The sequence below is a fragment of the Halyomorpha halys genome, unplaced genomic scaffold (genome assembly GCF_000696795.3).
Source record: "Halyomorpha halys isolate HHAL.00 unplaced genomic scaffold, Hhal_1.1 Scaffold363.1, whole genome shotgun sequence".
Classification (NCBI taxonomy): domain Eukaryota; kingdom Metazoa; phylum Arthropoda; class Insecta; order Hemiptera; family Pentatomidae; genus Halyomorpha; species Halyomorpha halys.
Window position 1 is genome coordinate 151,754 of NW_027106613.1, and position 20,840 is coordinate 172,593.

General features: G+C 31.9%; 1 protein-coding gene across 1 annotated transcript in view; it reads right to left on the reverse strand.

The window, feature by feature from the left end:
• LOC106681744 (venom allergen 5) overlaps positions 1-19,406 on the reverse strand; it is a 25,457-nt gene extending 6,051 nt beyond the window's left edge. The window contains exons 1-2 of the mRNA XM_014422212.2: positions 19,074-19,406; positions 18,828-18,993 (exon numbers count right to left, since the gene is read on the reverse strand). Of these exons, the coding sequence (XP_014277698.1) occupies positions 18,828-18,993; positions 19,074-19,097 (190 nt within the window). The 5' untranslated portion in view covers positions 19,098-19,406. The remainder of the gene's footprint in view (positions 1-18,827; positions 18,994-19,073) is intronic.
• Between the last annotated feature and the right edge of the window lie 1,434 nt (positions 19,407-20,840).

A 20,840-nucleotide genomic window follows, 5' to 3' on the forward strand; every position in this document is an offset into this window, starting at 1 on the left:
ACTCGGGTCGGTGGCGCGGAAGAGAGATGAGGTCATGAGCAAGAAGAAGCTTCATCAATTTCTGTCCAGCAAGAAGAAAAAGCCATTTTGGACGCCACAACAATAGAACAAAGAAAACACCAGGAATCAAGAAGATCGTAGAGCTTGGTTAGTTTTTGTATGCATAATAATAGATACATGTGTAAAATAGATTTTAATTTAAATTAAGAGAAATTATTGTATCTGTATTCTGATTGTCTAGCAACCACACGCCCTGAGATTAAGAGTCTCTCTCTCTCTTTTTATATAATAAAATTAAGAGTCCTTTTACATTATAAAAGTTTAACTTTTAACATGTAAAATTAAAATAAAGTTAAAAAAGTTAAAATTTAACTTTTATAATGTAAAAGGACTCTTAATTTTATTATATAAAAAGAGAGAGAGAGACTCTTAATCTCAGGGCGTGTGGTTGGTAACATATTAAAACCATTTATACATCAAAATATACTATTTACTACAAAAGGAGCATATTACAATATATATATATATATATATTTTTTAAGGCAATCCACAGCGATGGTGATGTTTGCCTAGTAATCTACAGGTGACCAACCTATTCTAACCATGGTGGGGGGTCAAGTTTTTCATTTTGTAGGACCGCCACTTAATGAAAAAAGTCAACTTCCCAGGCTGGATCCGAACTGGCTCATCAAGCTAATAAAAACTTGAGGTGAAATAACTGATTTTTTTCTTCTCTTAGACCCTTGTACTATAAGTGAAAGTTGCGTAATGCGCGTACCAGACCATTTATTTTGAAATGGTGTAAGCACCTCCCTCATTGTATTAAGTGTTATCAATTATCATTTGTTAATTACACTACAAAATTGCTTTTATTTTTTTTTTTTTTAACTTGATCAATTGAATCAATTGTGAAATACAAAAAAAATTTTGTTCTTTAAATATTCACCCAACCTTTTTTATTACTTAAAATCCTTAGTTAGTAATTTTTTCAAAAATAGTTTTTATTCTGTTGATTTGTGGAAACGCTGTGAAGCTTTAAAGGACTTGATAAATGACTGAAACGTTGAAATAAAAAAAATGGATTGCTGGTTTTCCCAGCAATTTGACACTTCCTGGAACTCCTTAGGTTTTGGACATTTCATAAATTGTCTGTACTTTGTTCTCTTATTTTTCTTAAAAAATATTTCATTCGTGTTCACATTTAGCTCATACACTTGTGAGATCATTTTATTAAGACGTGATCGAGGTAGGTTATTCAAATTAATCAGATTATATATTGAAATTAAATTTTATATATATATATATATATATCAATAATGTAATTAACAAGTATTAGCGTTTCCTGAGCCCAAAGAAGTAATAAAAAAATATCTTACATTAGTTGTTATTCCATGTTTAATGGAAAATTATCACCTTAACCACCACTTGTTTAGGTGGCTAAGGAGATAATTAAGTAATTATTTCTAATATAATTATTTAGTTTTCTTTTATGACGCATCCGCTGTTATAATTTTTAAAAAATATTTATTGAGGTATCATCACCATGTCAGCCAGTTTGGTCTTCTCGTTAGGTCGAATTCAAATTATAAATATGATGACTATTTTTATTTGAAATTTAATTATAAAGAAATTTAATTATGTTTGATTTTCGGAATCGATCGCCCGAAAATCGTCATAAACCATTATAAAATTGTTTGCGAATTTCGCCTTCAGGACTCGTCGGTTCAAAACAATGACCGATAAGAAATCTTGTTACAATTTAATTTTCTATCAAAATCCATAAATATATATCCCCCACCCCGTTGGTATTCTCAGATTGCTGGTTGGAAGGTTGGATGATACCGAGAAAATATATAAATTTCAAGAATTTTAAGGTAAGAGGAGTAAATGGAACACACTGTTTGCTTTATATACATATGTTACGATCTGAGTCAGCTGTTAGTTCGATGTCAGCTGACTGAGGGTATATAAAGAGATGTACCGAACCCAATAAAGCCATACACATCAATCCACAAAAAATTAACGCCATCACATTCTCATACCAGAAAACTCCTAACAGAGCACCAAAACTTAACGAACAGACTATACAAACCAAGAGACATCTCACATACGGCATGAAACTGGAATCACACCTCTCATTCACAGCACATTTACAAAACAGAATGCACATGGTCAAATCAACAAGATACCAACTCAAATACCTCATCTATTCACCAGGGCTGTCACTCAGACTCAAGCAACTCATCTACAAAGTAATACTACGACCATCACTTCTACCCGGTACACCTCTACAACATTTGCTATACTCAACAGCCCTGAAATCACTACAACAATACCAGAACAGCACATTACAGAAGATCTGCAGAGGAACATCACTAGAAAGACGTGACATGACGCACATTCATAGCGAACTACAGCTAGAAACTGTACACTACATCAAGTTCATGGACAGTCTCCATGCTTCCTTCAATCTAATCTTCCAATCAGTCACCCCATTCTCCCTTCCTGCGACGTGGCAGGGCAGGAAAGGTTCCAAAAACCCTGTAAACATTACCCTATAACTCCTTTCTTCTCATGTATCTCCCTCCCCTACTCTTTTTTCGACTTATGACTGTTTTTTTATTATTTAACATTATCTTTTGTCTATAAATATTAACTGTTTTATTTTCTCTTCTTTGCTTAGTAAACATGAGGAGACCCCTCACCTCCAGATGTTTTCTAGTAGAATTCATATGGAACGGACACATCAAAACAACCAGATTTCTTTTTTCTACTTTACTTGTCTCTAATGATAATTAGCGTACTCAGGAGAGGGGGGGGGGAGCAGCTGCTAGAAATAAAAAAAAAAATTGTTTTTTTTTTCTAGTAAATAATTTAATTTTTGTTAGAAAAAATAAATTTTGGTTTTATTCTTCTTTTCCTAACCGACCATGGTTTGCTCCCTCCCCCCCTAGTTTTGGTCCTTTGTTACTAATTAAGAACTTTGTTTGATCCTAACATTACTCTCGTATCTATGATATTATAATTATATATGGTTAAATAATATGAGCTGTATGATCTTCATTTGCGGAAACGGCCTTCGAACCATCCTTGGAATGGAAAAAATAACAACATGGGAGTAACTGTAAGTATCTCCGATCGAAGCCTAGTAGTTTCGTGCGCTCTTTTCTTTTGTATTGTTTCATTCCCGCTTTAGTTCCTGGTCTTCCTTATTTTCGATCCTCACTTATTTCGCCGCTCAGTGGAACAAAGGATTATTACTGAACTTTATCTTAACCTCAATTAAAGATTGATCTGAACATTTTTCTAAAATATGGCCATTAAAACTGCTTATGCTTTAACGGACTTCCGATAGAGAGTGAGTAATATGTTAAATGGAAATGAATCGCAAGTAAACAATAGATGATTAATTCCCTGAACAAAGATTATTTAACTCTGACTGTTTCTTGTTTATTGTGTTAACTACACGTTCCTGCAATCGAGCGAATCGACGAGTCATTCCGTAATGTCTGGTGGAGGGGAGGGTTAAATGAACCAACATTATAAAATTCCTTAAAATGATTGAGATGAGAAAAAAATGAGATAAACGAAAAGAAAATTCGCATTCTTTTAGCATCATTTGTCAGTTCAAATCTTGCTAGGAATCGCAATTCTTTTTTTTACAATATCTTGAATCATAAATATAAGAAGCAAAAGAAAATTAACTGGCACTGGTTTATATTAATTAATAATTAGTTTATATTAATCAATAATACGTTAATTTGTAAAAACGCGTATTTCGAAATATTATGTTATATTTTCTATTATTCAAACTGTATTTTACTGCTTGATTATGGAAGTTAGGAAGAATTATTATAAAAAGTTCAAAAATGTATATGATTTCTTTAATACATATTGCTTATAGGAATTTATGTTACTTTGCAATTATTTGTATAACTGCCTTAAATATAAAATTTATATATTATCATGGTTGGTTTACCATCATAGACGCTTCTGCGTTAAAAATATATCTCAAACTAAGTAAATTAAAAATTTTATCTGTTCCACAAAATCGCGTATAAGTTAATTGATTAATATTAAAATTAATTTAGAATAGAAACAAAAAAAGATCGATTAATATTTCTTCGAATAAACACTACAACTTATTTCCTTATAAAATTAATGTTTCTGACTTCAATTATTTGGTTATTAATGAACACGTCAAAATTACATTATTAATCAAATTCACTTAATGTGTTGTTATGTAAATACAGTTGTAAATTGCAATTAGTAAATAAAAAAAGGTTTCGCAGTAATCCTATTTCTATAATTGATTTGAAAAATGTGTGTATTGTTTTATTTATTAAATAAATACTGCAGAATGGTGGACCTTATATATTCACTAAAAAAACTGACTTGATTTAAAAGAACGCCATCTTATTTGCCAATATATATTTTATACTTTTGTTAAACTAATAAAAACAGTACATAAAATTTACTTAATGTGTTTTTATGTAAATACAGTTGTAAATTTCAATAAATAAATACAAAAAAAACATGTACACCTGCGGACATAATTTTATAGTTTTTTCGTATCGATTATTGGATTATATTCTTTTCAGGCGCTTTTTTTTTTAATTATGAAAATGTATAACAGTAATAATAATATTTTTAAGTGCGGTAAAATAATAATTTTTTTATATGAATGATTTTTTTTTTGATTTTTTACAAACAGTGTTTTTAAGATGCTCAAAAGTAGGATCTGTAACCTTCCACTCAAATGCCTGACTGAAGAAATCTTGGTAGAGAGTAAAACTTGTCAGAAAGTATACATTTTTTTTTATATCATCGAAAAAATTATCGGAGACTTCCCTTTGAATTTTGATCACGTTTCTTAAATCAATATTTAAGTCTAAATTACTCTCTTTATATTCACTTGCAAGTTTTTGGAACAAGTTACACTAAGTTTCAAATTAAATATATTTACTTTAAATTAATTCTAAAATGACTGCAAGTTTACAATTATTCAGGTTGCATTCATGAGTTTTCAATTTCTTATTATTTCATGAGTTTTCGATGTCTTTTTATTTTTATAAAGGTCTGCTTTGTTTTAGTCGCAATAAAAAAATTGAATTTTCAAGCCGTAACGCTAGTAATATTTCTAATAAATATTATAGTAACTGAGAAGTAAGCCATTTCTTCACAAATTAGTACCAAAGGCCGAAAACAAGAAACGCGCATACAATATTTTCAGTCTTATAAGGCCGCATTTGCCAGGCAGCCTAGTAATAGTACAAGAGCCGGGAAGAAAAAAAAGACAGTTATCTCACCTCAATTTTTTATTACTTTAATGAAAATTATGTATATTTTCAAAACTGATCAGTGTGCTAAGTAAAGGTAGTGGGGGACAAAAAATGGCGGCTGTTTCGCAACCTTAAAAAAAATTAATTTTTCATTCGGAGCTCTATATCTGAAAAACTACCAACAACAATATGTAAGAGAATATTATTTAAAGAAGAGTAAATTTGCTGAAATATTAGTCCTAATAGAGCTATTTATGTCCAATAGTTCTCGAGATATAGCCTTTTAAAAAGGAAAATTTCATAAAAATGAACTGAAATATAAATAGTTAGTGAATTTTTTTTTAAGGAATCTATATCTCAGGAACTATGTGACGTATAGATGTCTATTAGCAATCAAATTAAAACTAGCTGAGCGTATTATTAAGTAGTTTATGACCTTTACCTTCGTAGAAATAGTTTTCATGATATTTGCTAAAATTGATTTATAGTTGTTCGGACAATAGGTTTGATTTATGAAAAGAGTTATTTCTGAAATCATTGGACGTACAGATGTCTGCAAACACTCAAAATAAAGGACATTTAATTTACTATAAAGTAGTTTATGACACTTATCTTCGTAGGAGTAGTAGTTTTTATGATATTCACATATGAATATAAATTTGGCATATGAAAATTTGTCCGAACAACTATATAACAACTATAGCAAATTTCATGAAAACTACTACTCCTACGAAAATAAATATCATAAACTACTTTATAGCTCATTAAACTAGATTTAATTTGAGTGCTAATATGCATCTGTACGTCGCATAGTTCCTGAGATATAGATTTCTCAAAATAAATTTACTACTGATTTTTCAGTACATTTTTATGAAATGTTGCTTTTTAAAAGACTATATCCGGAGAACTATTGAACGTAAATAGCTCTATAAGGGCTTACATTTTAAGCAAATTTACTCTACTTTAAATGGTGCTATCTTAGATTTCCTATTGTTGTTGGTAGTTGTAAAGATATAGAGCTACGAATAAAAAATTAATTATTTTTAACGTTTTGAGAAAGCCGATATTTTTTTTTCCCCCTACCTATACTTGGCAGACTCATCAGTTTTGACTAGTAATTATACATAGTTTTCATTAAAGTAATCAAAAATTGGCGTGAAATAACTGCCTTTTTTTCTCCTCTTGGGCTCTTATACTATAAGGTGTTTGGTTCAGTACTTTAAATATTATTAATCAAATAACATTAATGTCAGTTTAGTATTAGATATTTACGCGAACCATATTGAATGGAAAGAAATCTCCATCGCTTTTCCAATGAACTCTCTTAACAATAAAGGTGGAATCATTTTCCAAGGTGACAAATAATTCTCTAGAACCAGATCAATCATTACCGGTGACTCATTAGATAAAGTCGATTCTGCGGGATTATTCCAATTTCAAGAGAAGCTGAATCACGGTTGTAATCTTAGTAGGAGTCATTCATATCAGGATCTGAATTTTCCTTCCACCACGATCGGATTTTCGCTATTTCGTTCCTAGATAAAAAAAATTAAGGCGTTACCTAAGCTGTGACGGGCCCGCAACGGTGTAGATAAAAGTATAAGAGCTGAAGAGGAGAAAAAAGTCAGTTATTTCATCCCAATTTTTTATTACTTTAGGAAAAACTACGTATAATTACTAGTCAAAATTGACGAGTCTACCAAGTATAGGTAGGGGAAATACAAAATGATGGCTGTTTCAAAACTTAATTTATTTATTTTTTACTACGTCAAAGGAGGCATTTCTGCCATTTTGTTTCGTACGGCCCAGTATTGTTTAGCTCTGCCGATGACTCCCGTCTGTAGTCAAGTCCACCGTTGCCGCACATGCAAATATGTGATCGCCAGTCATCTCACCAACTCCACACAGGACGCAGGCCGAAGATTTAGTCACTCCTATTCTCTTCAGGTGGTGCCGCAAATAGCCATGTCCAGTAGCCAACCTGAAGCATGCCACTGACACCAAATACAAAATGGTGGCTGTTTCAAAAATTAAAAAAAATTTTTGTTTTTTTTTATTTCGTTAGAACTACCTACAACACTAAAAAACCTTACAGCCCAACGTTTAAATTGGATTAAATTCACTAAAATATGAGCCCTAGCAGGGTTTTTTAAATTTGAAAATCACCTAAATAGTGATAACCTCAACATGGACCCACCAACACACAAAACCTGGGGAAATTAATAACTTGAAATTGTTGTTACTGTTTAATTATCTGTTTTCATTGTTGTTACTAAATAATGGATAAATACAAAATATTAAAAAAAAAATTTGAATAATTAAAGAAGAAAAAAATAGAGACAGGCTCAAATCGGAAAATAACCGAGACCATCTGATCCTCCCTGATTGCTAGTAGCATATGTTTACGATCTTGCTATTTTTTGTTAAACTGTTGTATTCTTGGCCGGAATAAGTTTGTACTCATTATTTCTACGTCTAGAACCCTGAGTATGTTTTTTTATACCAACAGAAAAATAGAAATGTTTCGTTCTAAATTTACCTCTTTCTAGTATATTTCGAAAATCACAAAAATAGTTTACCAATTTACTCAAAACTTTGGGACGTAATAGTACAAGCGCTAGGAAGAAAAAAAAAACAGGTATTTCATCCCAATTTTTTTATTAATATAATGAAAACTACGTTCAATTACTAATCAAAATTGATTAGTCTGTCAAGTATAGGTAGGGGGAATAAAAAATGGCAGTTGTTTCAAAACGTTAAAAAAAAATTTTTTTGGAGCTCCATATCGTTAGAACTACCTAAAACTCTAAAAAACCTTACAGACCAACGTTTAAAGTGGAGTAAATTTACTAAAATATTAGCCCTAATAGAGCTATTTACTTTTAATAGTTTCCGAGAAACAGTTTTTTGAAAAGTAGTATATTTCATGAAATATATACTGAAAAATCAGAAAAGGTGTCATAAAGGAATAATATTATAAATCTAGATTCCCACACTGCAAATGAAAACAAAAAACACCTTAATTACACTAAATTAATGTATTTTAAAAACTAAATATCTTCATTTCCTGAATGCATAATTGATTATGCTTGGAGTTGTAAACAATTGTTCATTTTTTAATGATATTAAGTAATAATTATACACCAAATTATATTTTCGTTGTTAGAGAGCGTGAGAATTATTCTAGAATATTTTAATATTCTAGTTTATAGGTTTTTAGAACTACTTTAGTGGGACAGGAGAATCCCATGTCAACCTTTTCTTTAGAAATTTCTTTTTTTCAGAAAAATTTTCTGAAAAAAAATGAATCTGTAACACTTTCAGTCTAGATTAAAAATATTTAATTGGAAACATGAATCCATAAACACTGAGCCCTAACAGAGCTGTTTACATTCAACAGTTCCCGAAATATATCTTTTTAAATTTCATCAAGAGCGTACAAATAAATCAGTAGAAAGCGAATTTATTTTTAAAAATCTATATCTTAGGAACCAGCGGCCGTACAGATGTGTATTAGCACTCAAATCAAAGCTAGATTAATGTACTATAAAGTAGTTTATGACTTTTATCTTTGTAGGAGTAGTAATTTTCATGTTATTTGCTAAAATTAATTGATTTTTAGTTGTTTGGACAACGTTTCATACTTTCATATGTAAATATCATACGAATTACGACCCCATCACACACAAACGTTATAAACTACTTTATTGAACATTAAAATATCTTTAATATTATTGATGGCAGACTGTTCGTCCAATGGTTCCTGAGATATAGTCTTTTATAAATAAAAAATTTGGGCCAAAGAACTCGCAATCATCTTGTTAATATATTTTGGTAAATATCATGAATATTTATGAACATTACTACTCCTACCAAGATATACTTTATAGCACTTTAAACTAGCTTTAATGTGAGCACTGATAGAACTTTAGTGGTACATGGTTCATGAAACAAAGTTTTCACACAATACATTTTACCAACACCTTTTTTTTTTAGTATATATGTATTTCATGAAATATTGCTTTAAAAAAAACTGTATCTCAGAAAAAATTCAACGTAACGACAGCTTTACTAGGTCTCATATTTTAGCAATTATACTCAACTTTAAATCATGTTTTATTAGGTTCTCTAGTGTTGTTTGTAGTTTCAGAGCTCCAAATGAAAAATTAATTTTTTTTTACCTTTTTTAAAAAGCCGCAAATTTTTATTCCCCCTATCTATACTTGACAGACTCAACAATTTTGACTATCAATTATACGTAGCTTTTATTAAAGTAATAAAAAAATTTGGGTGGAATAACTTACTTCATTTCTTTTTCTCTTGGACTATCCGAATCCGGCTTGGATAGTCAGATTGAATTTTATTTCCTGGCGGTACCAGGGGATGGAAAACCGGCCACCTGACTCTGGTTAGAAAAATGATCCGTTTATTGTTGACCGTCGATTCAGTGTGAGAAAGATTATTAAGTAAAGGTTATTTAAAGACCAATTTCAAAGTAAAGGTTCCTTAAAGACCGCGGTTAGTAAAATAATAATAAACACAAATAACTAAAACTTATTTTATTTGACTTTTCGGCCTTAATTTTAGGCCTTCATCTGGGTTGATTCCGTACGGATTTTCCGCTACAATTCTGGATAGAATAGGTTAGTAACCAGTATGATAACAACCCAATGCCAAAAATAAACAGAAGAAAAAACCTGGCGTTTGATGTCAATGATAGCCACTGAACCTTAAGAAATTAATTTGGCTCTTGTCCAAGAAACACTCGTTTAGACTCTCCATAGGTTGTAGTAATGCAGTATTATTGTTATTTTTTTTATAGCTATTTCTTATAACATATGTTCCGTTTAAACGGAAGATACCTAACAAATTATAATCATATGGCCAGGATAGTAACACCGGCGTGTTACATACCATCCATGTGGCCGAGAAAACTGAAGGCACTCACGCTCGCTAGCGTGTTTTTTTTTTTCACTTCTATTCTTCAATAAATCATGACTGAGTAAGAACACCGCCGAAGAACTCTCTGGTAGCCGAGGAGAGGGTAGGTGAAGGGACATGGAAGGCAAGAAACAGGAAGCATTAATGCATAGAGAAAGTCCACCATCTTTCCATATAATTAACACCATCATCTTCATCATTAAACCCCAGTCAAAATTAATTAATTATGTTTAGCATGAATGTTCTATTCCGCCCACCTTTCATCCCTATAATAACAATAGATTTAGTGTTTAATCATTCTCTCTTGTTCAACCAACCTCTATAAATAAATTCTCCTTCTGTCACCTTATGCCTTATTTCATTCAATTAATTTCTTACATTCCGTTACAATTCGATCAGCAATTCAAAAGTGAAGTAGGCCATTACTTGAGATGAAAGCGCTCTTCATTCAACTTAGTTGGAAAAAAATTTGATAAAACTATGTTATTCAGTTTTATCAAATTTTTTTTCATGTATCTCCTCAATTAGGAAAAAGTAACTGTCGGTAAAATCATCAGTCGAGGAAGCTGAGATGTAACTCGAACTAACATTTATTTTACGTCAATTAAGTTAACTAATTATAGAGCCAGATAAAATAACGGTTGTCGGATGAAGCTGCTGATTTCGTAATAGCTACAAATTATGAATGAGTTCCTCCAGAGCATTGTATTCCTTATCATCAGGTATCTAACGTTGACCAATTAATCTTTTCTCAAAGGCGTGTGAACCATCCATACTAGCTGACGGTTATAGTACAAGAGCTGGGGTGAAAAAGTCATAGTACAACTGACATTAATGTTATTTGAGTAATAATATTTTAAGTACTGAAAAGTTATAGTACAAGAGCCGAAGAGGAGAAAAAAGGAAGTTATCTCACCCCAATTTTTGATTACTTTAATGAAAACTATATATAATTACTAGTCAAAATTGATGAGTCTGCCAAGTATAGGTAGGGCAAATAAAAAATAGCGGCTGTTTCAAAGCAATAAAAATTTTTAATTTTTCATTCGGAGCTCTATAGCTCAAAAAGTAGGAACAACACAAGAAAACCTAAGAGAACGTCATTTAAAGAAGAGCAAATTTGCTAAAAGATGAGCCCTAAAAGAGTTATTTACGTTGAATAGTTCTCGAGATATAGCTTTTTCAAAAGCAACATTTCATGAAAATGTTGTATGGAACGTACTAAAAAAATCAGTAGTTAGTGAATTTATTTTGAAAAACCTATATCTGAAAAACAATTTGACCTACAGATGTCTATTAGCACTCAAATTAAAGCTAGTTTAATGAGATATAAAGTAGTTTATGTTGTTTATTTTCGTAGGAGTAATAGTTTTCATGAAATTTGCTAATTGATTTATAGTTGTTCGGACAAATCTTTATTTGCCAAATTTATATTCATGTGTGAATATCATAAAAACTACTACCCCTAAGAAGATAAGTGTCATAAACTACTTTATAGTAAGTCAAATTTCCTTTATTTTGACTGTTGGCAGACATATGTGCGTCTTATGGATTTAGAGATATATTTTTTCAAAAATTAAACATTTTATACGGACGACTAGAAATTAACATTTTGTGAGTTTATTTTGTCAAATATTATAAAAACTACTAGTCCTACAAAGATAAACATTATTAACTATTTTATAGTAAATTTAACTAACTTTAATTTGAGCGCTGGCAGACATTTGTACGTCCAATGTTTTCTGAAATGAAGTTTTTCATAAATCAAACTTATTCTCCCTACCTATAATTGGCAGACTCATCAGTTTTGACTATTAATTATACATAGTTTTCATTAAAGTAATCAAAAATTGGGGTGAGATAACTGCCTATTTTTCTTCCCGGCTCTTGTACTATCAGTTGTTTCATCCCAATTTTTGGTTACATTAATGAAAACTATGTATAAATACTACACTAAATAGATGATTCTGCCAAGTATAGGTTGGGGTTATACCAAATGGTGGCTGTTTCTAAAGGTTAAAAAACAATTTTCTTTCGGAGCTCCATTTCTGTATAACAATCAACAGCACTAGATAGAACATAAGAGAACATAATTTAAAGTAGAGTAAATTTGCTAAAATATGAGCCCTAACAGAGCTATTTACGTTAAATATTTTTCGAGATATAGTTTTTTTAAAAACAATATTTCATAAAAAATGCACTGAAAAATCAGTAGTTAGTGAATTTATTTTGAGGAATCTATATCACAAAAAGCATTCCATCTACAAATGTCTATTAACACTCAAACTAAAGCTAGTTTTATGCACTATAAAGTAGTTTATGTTTATCTGCGTATTAGTTGTAGTAGTTTTCATGATATTCGACAAAATGTTGATTTCTAATTGAGAGATCGCAAATTTTCAGATAGGATTATCCACGAATTGTTGTATATACTAAAGTATTCTTTTGTATAATTTTATTCTATAAGCGTTACATTATAGAATATAATCATATGAAAGAATACTTTAATATATAAAACAATTCGTGGATAATCCTATATGAAAATTCGCAATCTCTCTCCAGTTGCCCGGTAGTTGTGTTGATGAGGGGTGCAAGGTCATGGTCTAACGGGTATATGAGGTCATGGAGTTTGAAGAAGAAAAAGATATCTACATCTAGTCTTGTATAGAACATAGAATACCAGGAGGCCATGCTTGAAAATGTGACATAATTTAAACAAACTTTTATTTATTTCAATCGATTATCGTGGATTGACTATGATACGGGAGTCGATTCAGATAAATATAACTTATTTTACATTGTAGGTATTATTTATTTAAATTAATTGTATCCTTTAAGCTGAGCTAGCAATGCGCCTGGAGCCTTAAAGCCGATAGAATAAAAAATTCCATTGCTTTGAATAAAAAAAAATTAGCTCACTTTTCAATACATGCTCAATTTCTTTAAATATAAACTTAAAGATTATCAATATATTTTTAGAAGTTGAGTGAATTTTCTAAAACACGATATTTAATTGAGATTAGTATAGAATAGATTTATGATTCTTTTTACGCGCAATACTTCCACTGGTACAATTTTTCAAATATCTAGTGCGATGCGTGCACACATTACTTTTACTTAATAAGGTACTAATGTTCCTAAGTTTTTTGCAGATTAGTGAGCTCATATTGAACTTATCACTATTTTTATGATTATCGTAATAAAAACTATAGAGCAGGGAAGGCGAAAATTATTAATTTTTTAAATAAATCAAATGGTATCCTTTCTAAGTCTCAACACTCTTTATTATATTAACTCTCCAACGTTTCGTCCAATACGTTCATCCTCAAGGACAATGTTAATGTAGAGATTTTAAGTAAAATTAATTTTTGAAAATACGGTATAGATAATTGACCGTAGATTAATAATTGGAGAAGTTGGTCGGGGGGTGCTCTCAGCAAAAAGAACATAAATAAACAAAAAATTATTAATTCATGGCGATGTTTCGACCTGAGTTTCAGGTTTCCATCAGGGAGAACTTAAATAAAACTTGAGTTTTAGCATGGATCCCCTGCTACAAGCTCCCTGAAGAAGACATGATACTCGGGTCGAAACGTCCGCATAAATAAATATTTTTTTGTTTATTTATGTTCTTTTTGCTGACCGCACCTCCGACCATTTTCTCCAAAAATATGAAAAATATGGGGAAAATTTTATGTTACTATTTACAATTAATTTTAATAATGGAACAAATAAAATTTTAGACCAAAATGCAATTTGAAATAAATTAATTATAAGCCTGACCTGAGTGAATGGGAGGTTAAAAATAGTTTATTGATAAGATAGTTGATAGTGTCAAGTTGATCTAAAATTAAAAGTTTTAAAAATTAATGAACTGTGACAAAATAGGTAACTAGATATAAGCTTATTAATAATTAATATGATTTCTTATTAATTGACTTTTTCATAAGGTAATTTGGCTTGTAATTAATGACCTGAGCAGAATATCCTGCAAATTTTTTAAATTTGAATGTGAAGTTTAAATCTATATTTAAGGTATGTTAAATTATTAATCATAATGTCGTTGTTAAAATTCTTACAAATTAATGTATAAAAAAAAGCTGTTAATTGTTAGATTGTCCTTGAGGATAGTCGAATTGGCCGAAACGTTGGACTGTTGATATAATAAAGAGTGTTGAGACTTAACAAGGATACCATTTGATTTATTTAAAAAAAAAAAATATTTTTATTTTGGTATAAAAATTTATATTATAGAGTTTCTCGAGGTCAGAATAACAAATGTTAATTTTATATTTTAATGAATATAACAGTTTTAACAAAAATATCGGATCCGTCATATATTCGGGAAAGATCGGGCGGTCTCGGCATTTACCGTTCGAATTGGATGAAATTATTTTTTCCATTTTTCTCCTTTAGTTATTCATAAAATTCTATAATATTTTGTATTTATCTTTTTTTTTTATTATTGCTAACAAGGTGAGCTTGTCATTGATTTTAAGTAAACTGAATAAAAGGTACTTTAGGGCAACATTTTTCAAAATTTGGAAAGCCCTGTCAGACTACAACAATGAGGATAAGACCTATCTGGCATTAAATTAAATAACACTTTATCCTTCATTGATTCACTGAGTTCAATCAAAATTATTTTTGAAGAAAATCGAAAAAATGTGAAAAATTTTATAAAGTGGCACTTCGATCGGACGATTTTATTGAAAAAAAATTGCTGCCACATCTCAGGCATACTCTCACGTTAAATAAATAATTTTAGTCTCTTACGTCTTTTCTTTTTGAGATAGCCTGTGCACACACAGAACATTATGTCTAACTTGATTATTTCAACTCAGGGGATTCCAAAACGTGTATAAATATTGAAAACTCGAATTCGAAATTTTGTACGATCACTGCACTAAATAGTCCATATAGAAGTAAGTGAAAGTCATAACAAATATTTTTGTCCAATTATCGAGAAATCAACATTTTGTGAATATATTTTGGCTAATATAATGGAAACTAGTATCCCTGCCAATATAATAATAAACTATTTTATGGTGAATTAACTAGTTTCAATTTAAGAGATATTTTAACTATTTTTTTTTCTTCCAAAATAGAAGAAATCAACACTTTAAAAATTTATTCGTGCAAATATCTTTGAGCCTGCTATTCCTTCGAAGATTATCATTATCTATCTTATGGTGCATTTAATTACCTCCTAATTGAATGCTAATAAATATTGGTTTATCTAATGGTTACTAAAAAAAAAGTTTATTAGAACAACTTTTTTTTTCTTGTACAAATGTCTAAGATAATCATTGAAAATGTCTTATGATGCATTCAACTAGTTTGAATTTGAGTGCTAATAGACATCGTTACGTCTAATTATTTATTGAGATAAATAGCCAAAGTAAATTTACAATATCTTTTGATCTTTCATTATTTGAAGAAAAAAAAATTCTAGTTTTCAAAAACTACATTTCAAGAATTAGATGTACCCTTGTCTACTAGCATTCGAACTGATGATAATTTAATTCACCATAAAATTTATAATGATTAGATGTAGTAATTCCTCGGACATTCGCTAAAGTTAATTATAGTTAATTTCTGGTATTTGAAAACAAAAAGTTAGCTTTTTAGAAAAAAAGTATCTATCTTTACCCTACAGTTACAGTATCTAACTACTGGGTTAGTCAATGTGTCAACTGAAACGCACATTCAGAAAGTTAATACAAAATATTGTCGCAGTGAAAAATATATAACTATATTTTCTGAAACGTGCAAGGGTTGATTTAAGTTCAAAGTAGGGTGTTAAGTGAAAGTTGAGCCAGACCGTTTAGTTAAAAAATTTTTTTTAAATATTCCAATATTTTTTTTAGGGGATAGACTAATAATTGTGAGAGGCGCCAAATGTCGAAGCCCTGCGCCTGTGTTTACTCAGTAGCAAACAAATTAACAGGAATTATTGACCATTCATTATTTATGGGAAAAAATGCGAGCGTTGGCCTCACTTGTCCGCCGTTTTCAAGTGATCCCATGTAGGTGATTCAGGTACATAACTTTTTGTTCAGGTAGCACTAAATTGGTTATAACTGCAATCATCGTACCACATACAGAATCTACTCTAGTAATATATGGCTATGTCCTGATCCATGTCTAATACACTGGTACCGGTTAGCGGTTAGTGTATTCTTGCATAGAGTGTTCTAATTGGTCCTAGATCTTGGCAGCTTGTTCATACACTTCATGCTTGCTGCGGTGCGGTCTCAGACGAAATTGTGGAGTGAGAACCCTCTTCGAAAATCGTTTGGAAGGCGAATCTGCCACTGGTCGAATGAATCTCCCAGGTAAGCCGTTTCAAACTGTTCCTCACGCAGTTGCCGGTTTAAACTGTTTTATCCTTGAATATGGTACTGATATTTCAGACCAGGGACCGCACTAGACACTAATTACTATTTTAGTATCATTACGCGCAACCTTGTTCTAAGTGATTTATTACTGAGCCATTATAATATTATGAATAAACTTTATCGCTTTCAAAAAGGACTGTAAGTCTGCTACTTCTAGAAGTAGTTTGATATTTTTATAGAACAGGAAATTCTTTAAAACTGTACTTTCTAAATTTAATATCTTAATTGGAAAATTTCAATTTAGGAAGGTTGGGATCCGTTCAGATTAAAAATAAGGCCACTATCTTTTCCCAATTTTATTTTATTTACCACTAGATAACATCATTAGAATGAAAAATGATAAATGGCTTAAATGTGGAAGATTGTAGCAGGAAGGAGGGGGGTACAAGTCGAGCAAGTGAGGCTATAGTATGTTCCGTGAGCTGGGAGCAAACAATTAATCATACTGCAGATTAGAGTGTATTCTCTCTTTGAAATAGCCCCACGACCCTTAGCAGTGGCGTATAGATGCACCCTCTCAACATCAATACCTGAACTTTCCGTTTAATCGAATTCTGTTGAGTCCAAAAAAGTTTATTAACGTCATTTTTCCCAACCCCTTACGGCTGCATAGAGGATAGATGCCTCTTACAAACTACAGTAAGAGTGTCGAAATTCATTTGTCGAGAACGCAGAGAAATAAATATTAACTGCTCCTACTGGATATCGAACCTACACCGTTCTAGAGACTCTTATGGTCCTCGTCCCAACGTGCTTCATCAAGATCTATGTGGGAGTTAAAATTCCTGTTTTATTAATGTACATATAAAATGCTGCTTCGCCTTTGAAAACTAATGTCAGGAATCGCCGGTGGTTATTCCATTCGTGACATGAGTATATAATCTATTTCACTGAAGATTGTGCCTTAATTCGCAATAATACAACTTAGTTCATAAACTAAGTATAGTTAATAAACTATATTCCGGTATCTAGTACCATAGTACTAGATACCGGAATATAGTTCGGCGAGTCAGAAGCGAGTACCTTACATTTTATTTGTGTGAGCCCCAGTGACATTGTCCATCTGCTGGACCTTCGATACCAGGCATACAGTGACCCTATATGAACTGGTTGCTTTGAGTACTCTGAGGCATACGTTTCCTCCCTGGAACCGGAATCATACACGCTCACAAAAACCAGGTTGGCGACTATTGAGCGTAGGACTCTGCTGGGAGTTACTAGAAGATACCGGAATGTATCTCATAAGGTGATGCAGATATGAGCAGGCGGAGTTTCTCTCGACCACCTCATGCGAGGAGACATGTTGAAACATACATACAAGAAAGAAGGGTCAGTAGTTCTGCCAATCTCCGTGTGAAGATTAGGTAGGACTCCATAAAATGGGAAAATGAAAAACTGTTATCCAGAAGGAAACGATAATAGAGTGGAACCGGTGGTTGGTGAAGACCCTGAATGCATCTACTTTGAGGAAGTACTTTCCCACCGTCTGATTACGGTTAGAAGCAATGTGAGACCTTCCAAACTACTGAGCCTCTAAAGTCCTGATAGGCATTGTGGCTTACGAGCCAAGCTTCATCGCCATACGTTGGACGTCGACTCCCTAAGCTCTCATCGGGGGTCATATGACATCATTATCATCATCATGGTAATGCGCACCTCCAAACTGCTGCAAACACCTTTATTGCTCAAAGGGCAGGGTTAGGTGCAATAAGTAAATCCACCCTGGCAACAATGCTTTTGACTGAAAGAAATTAACTGTTGGGATAATAGAGGTTTTGGCTGAGGCCCATAGCTCTACCCCTTAGGCCCATGTTCTTTATTATTTGTTTCAATAAATTAAAACAGTTCTTTAGAGTGCTACCAATGGGGTAGTTTCTCCACTCGCCAGTATCACTCCATTATAAACTTATATGAAATTTATTGGATGTATCATTTTGTACTGTTGTAAATTTCAATAAAGATACAAAAAAAATTAATAAAATAAAATAGTTCTATAATTCTTTATTAAATATATAGAATGTTATATCACAGCCTCTATAAACGTTCAAGAAAATAAATAAATTGGTCTCTTTATTTGTTTATTTCGTACATTAATGTAAATATAACTAATGCCTTAGATTCTATCAAACATTAAAATACGGTATTTTTTAGTTAAATCGTGATTTTTTTTGTAAGTTAAAATAAGATTAGAGAGACAACTCACTGATTACACGGCCGTTCTGGCACTCGGCAGATGCTGCGGCCAAAGCGAACGCCAAGAAGACCAAAACATACATCACGTTGCCACCGCTGGAGGAATAGGAACTGGCCAGATACAGGCGCCTCCCCCCCACTTTCCAATATTCCAATCTCTGCTTGCCATCTAAACACTATATCCTTATCATTGGAGTATACCATATCAATCTTATAGCCTATATACCACTATCAAACCTCTGCAACGTCTACTTACCTTGCACATATGGTGATAAGACATCACATGTATAACTTATTTCAAACTTCTGTGATTAAGTTTTACCCTTTTTGAATCTTTTAATGATATTTAATTATAATTCCATTTTAATCCTATCATTATTGAACATTCCATTATAAAATATATAACATGCACATACCTTTTAACACCAGTAATACGAAGAAAAGGAGATTAAATTTGACACTTCTCAAAAACATATTGATTTTGGGCAATGGAAACTCTTAGGTTATCCTAAATAGAGTTGAGTGTTTTTTATTGTTTACTATCGATATGATTATGAGCAATAAAGAACAACAATTAGAACAAGACTACTCCTGCTTTACATCATTTCTCTCAAAATGACAGAATTTCCAACATTGTGTAAATTCAATTCGACTATGTTGCAAGTGATAAGACGAAAAGGAGCAAATACCTCCTAGGTTATCCTCCGGGAGAGGGGAAGAGGTCACATACCCTACTCACATCTTAGGAAGAGTGAAGTCGAAAAAATGGGAGTTTCCTACGCATTCTAAGCCGGCTTTACGTAGAAGTTAATTGGAACGTCCATCATTGTAATCTAAACTGAAATAGAAGATAGCTCCTTGCCGGTAATGGGTTCCTACTCTTTTGTCACTCCCGTGGAGTTCATCATGATGTCTGCTTTCTTGGCTTCACTTTTTATGGTAGCTTATTCTCTTCTATCGATATGATTTATAGCAATGAAAAATCAAAATAAGAACAAGACAACTACTGCTTTTGAGCCATTTTTCCAAAATGACAGAATTTCTGTCCGTGACATCTTAATTGGAAGATAGTTGCAGAATGATTACACGAAAACCTGCGTATGTTGTACAAAGGGTGAGTATATCAAATCACTATAGTGTTGCTTGGCATTTCCCTGAAACAAGATAGCGTACTTCGTCGACGAGAGCTGCCAATGGAGTTGAATTAATTCTAATTTGAAAGCTTCACCATTATATCATGTGATGCTTACCAGAAAAATTTTTGGTTGCTACCAATCTCTGCCTTACGCTTCCTTCCGATCTCTGTAAAAACCTAAATCTGCAAAGTCTAAAACACAATCCTAACATCTACGCCAAGGACAATTGTCGGTTTGTGCTTAGCTCATTAACTTTTTAGTGATTCGTTCATTGTCCATTCCGACAATTGTACATAGTAGTTCACCTTTGCAAGGTTACGATAACAATTATATTTCTTATGTACCACCCTTTTTCAGGCCAAAATATTTTTTAGTAATATTCTCACAAAAAAAAAAGGGAGTAGGCATTTTTGCCATGTTGCCCCCCTCAGCACATAGCGAAGGCCCGATCAATTCAGACTTTGAACTTCCACCTTGGCTTGCACTCTCCTTAAACCAAATTAACATTAATAATGTTAATAATATAACTCTGATTGATACTAAAGATTATTTAAGAACACTTCTAATCCACTTAGAGTCCTAATTTCTCGAAGCCTAGTATATTTATAACATATCTACAGCATATGGGGAACCATCAATAATATTTCAACTCTGTAGGCATTGAGGTTATCAGTAAGAGGGTTGTTATTGGCACGTAAATACCGGTTTTATTATGTACTCATAGAATTCTGTGGACATTAACTTTCTCTCCAGCTCAAATTAATAATCTACAAAAGTGTACTGAGGCCAGCCAGCTCTATGGAGTACCTATGCTGACCAACATAGGACCTTTAACGGCCAAGAAGCTCCATCAGTTTCAGAGCAGTATACTCAGCCGTATAGTGAGA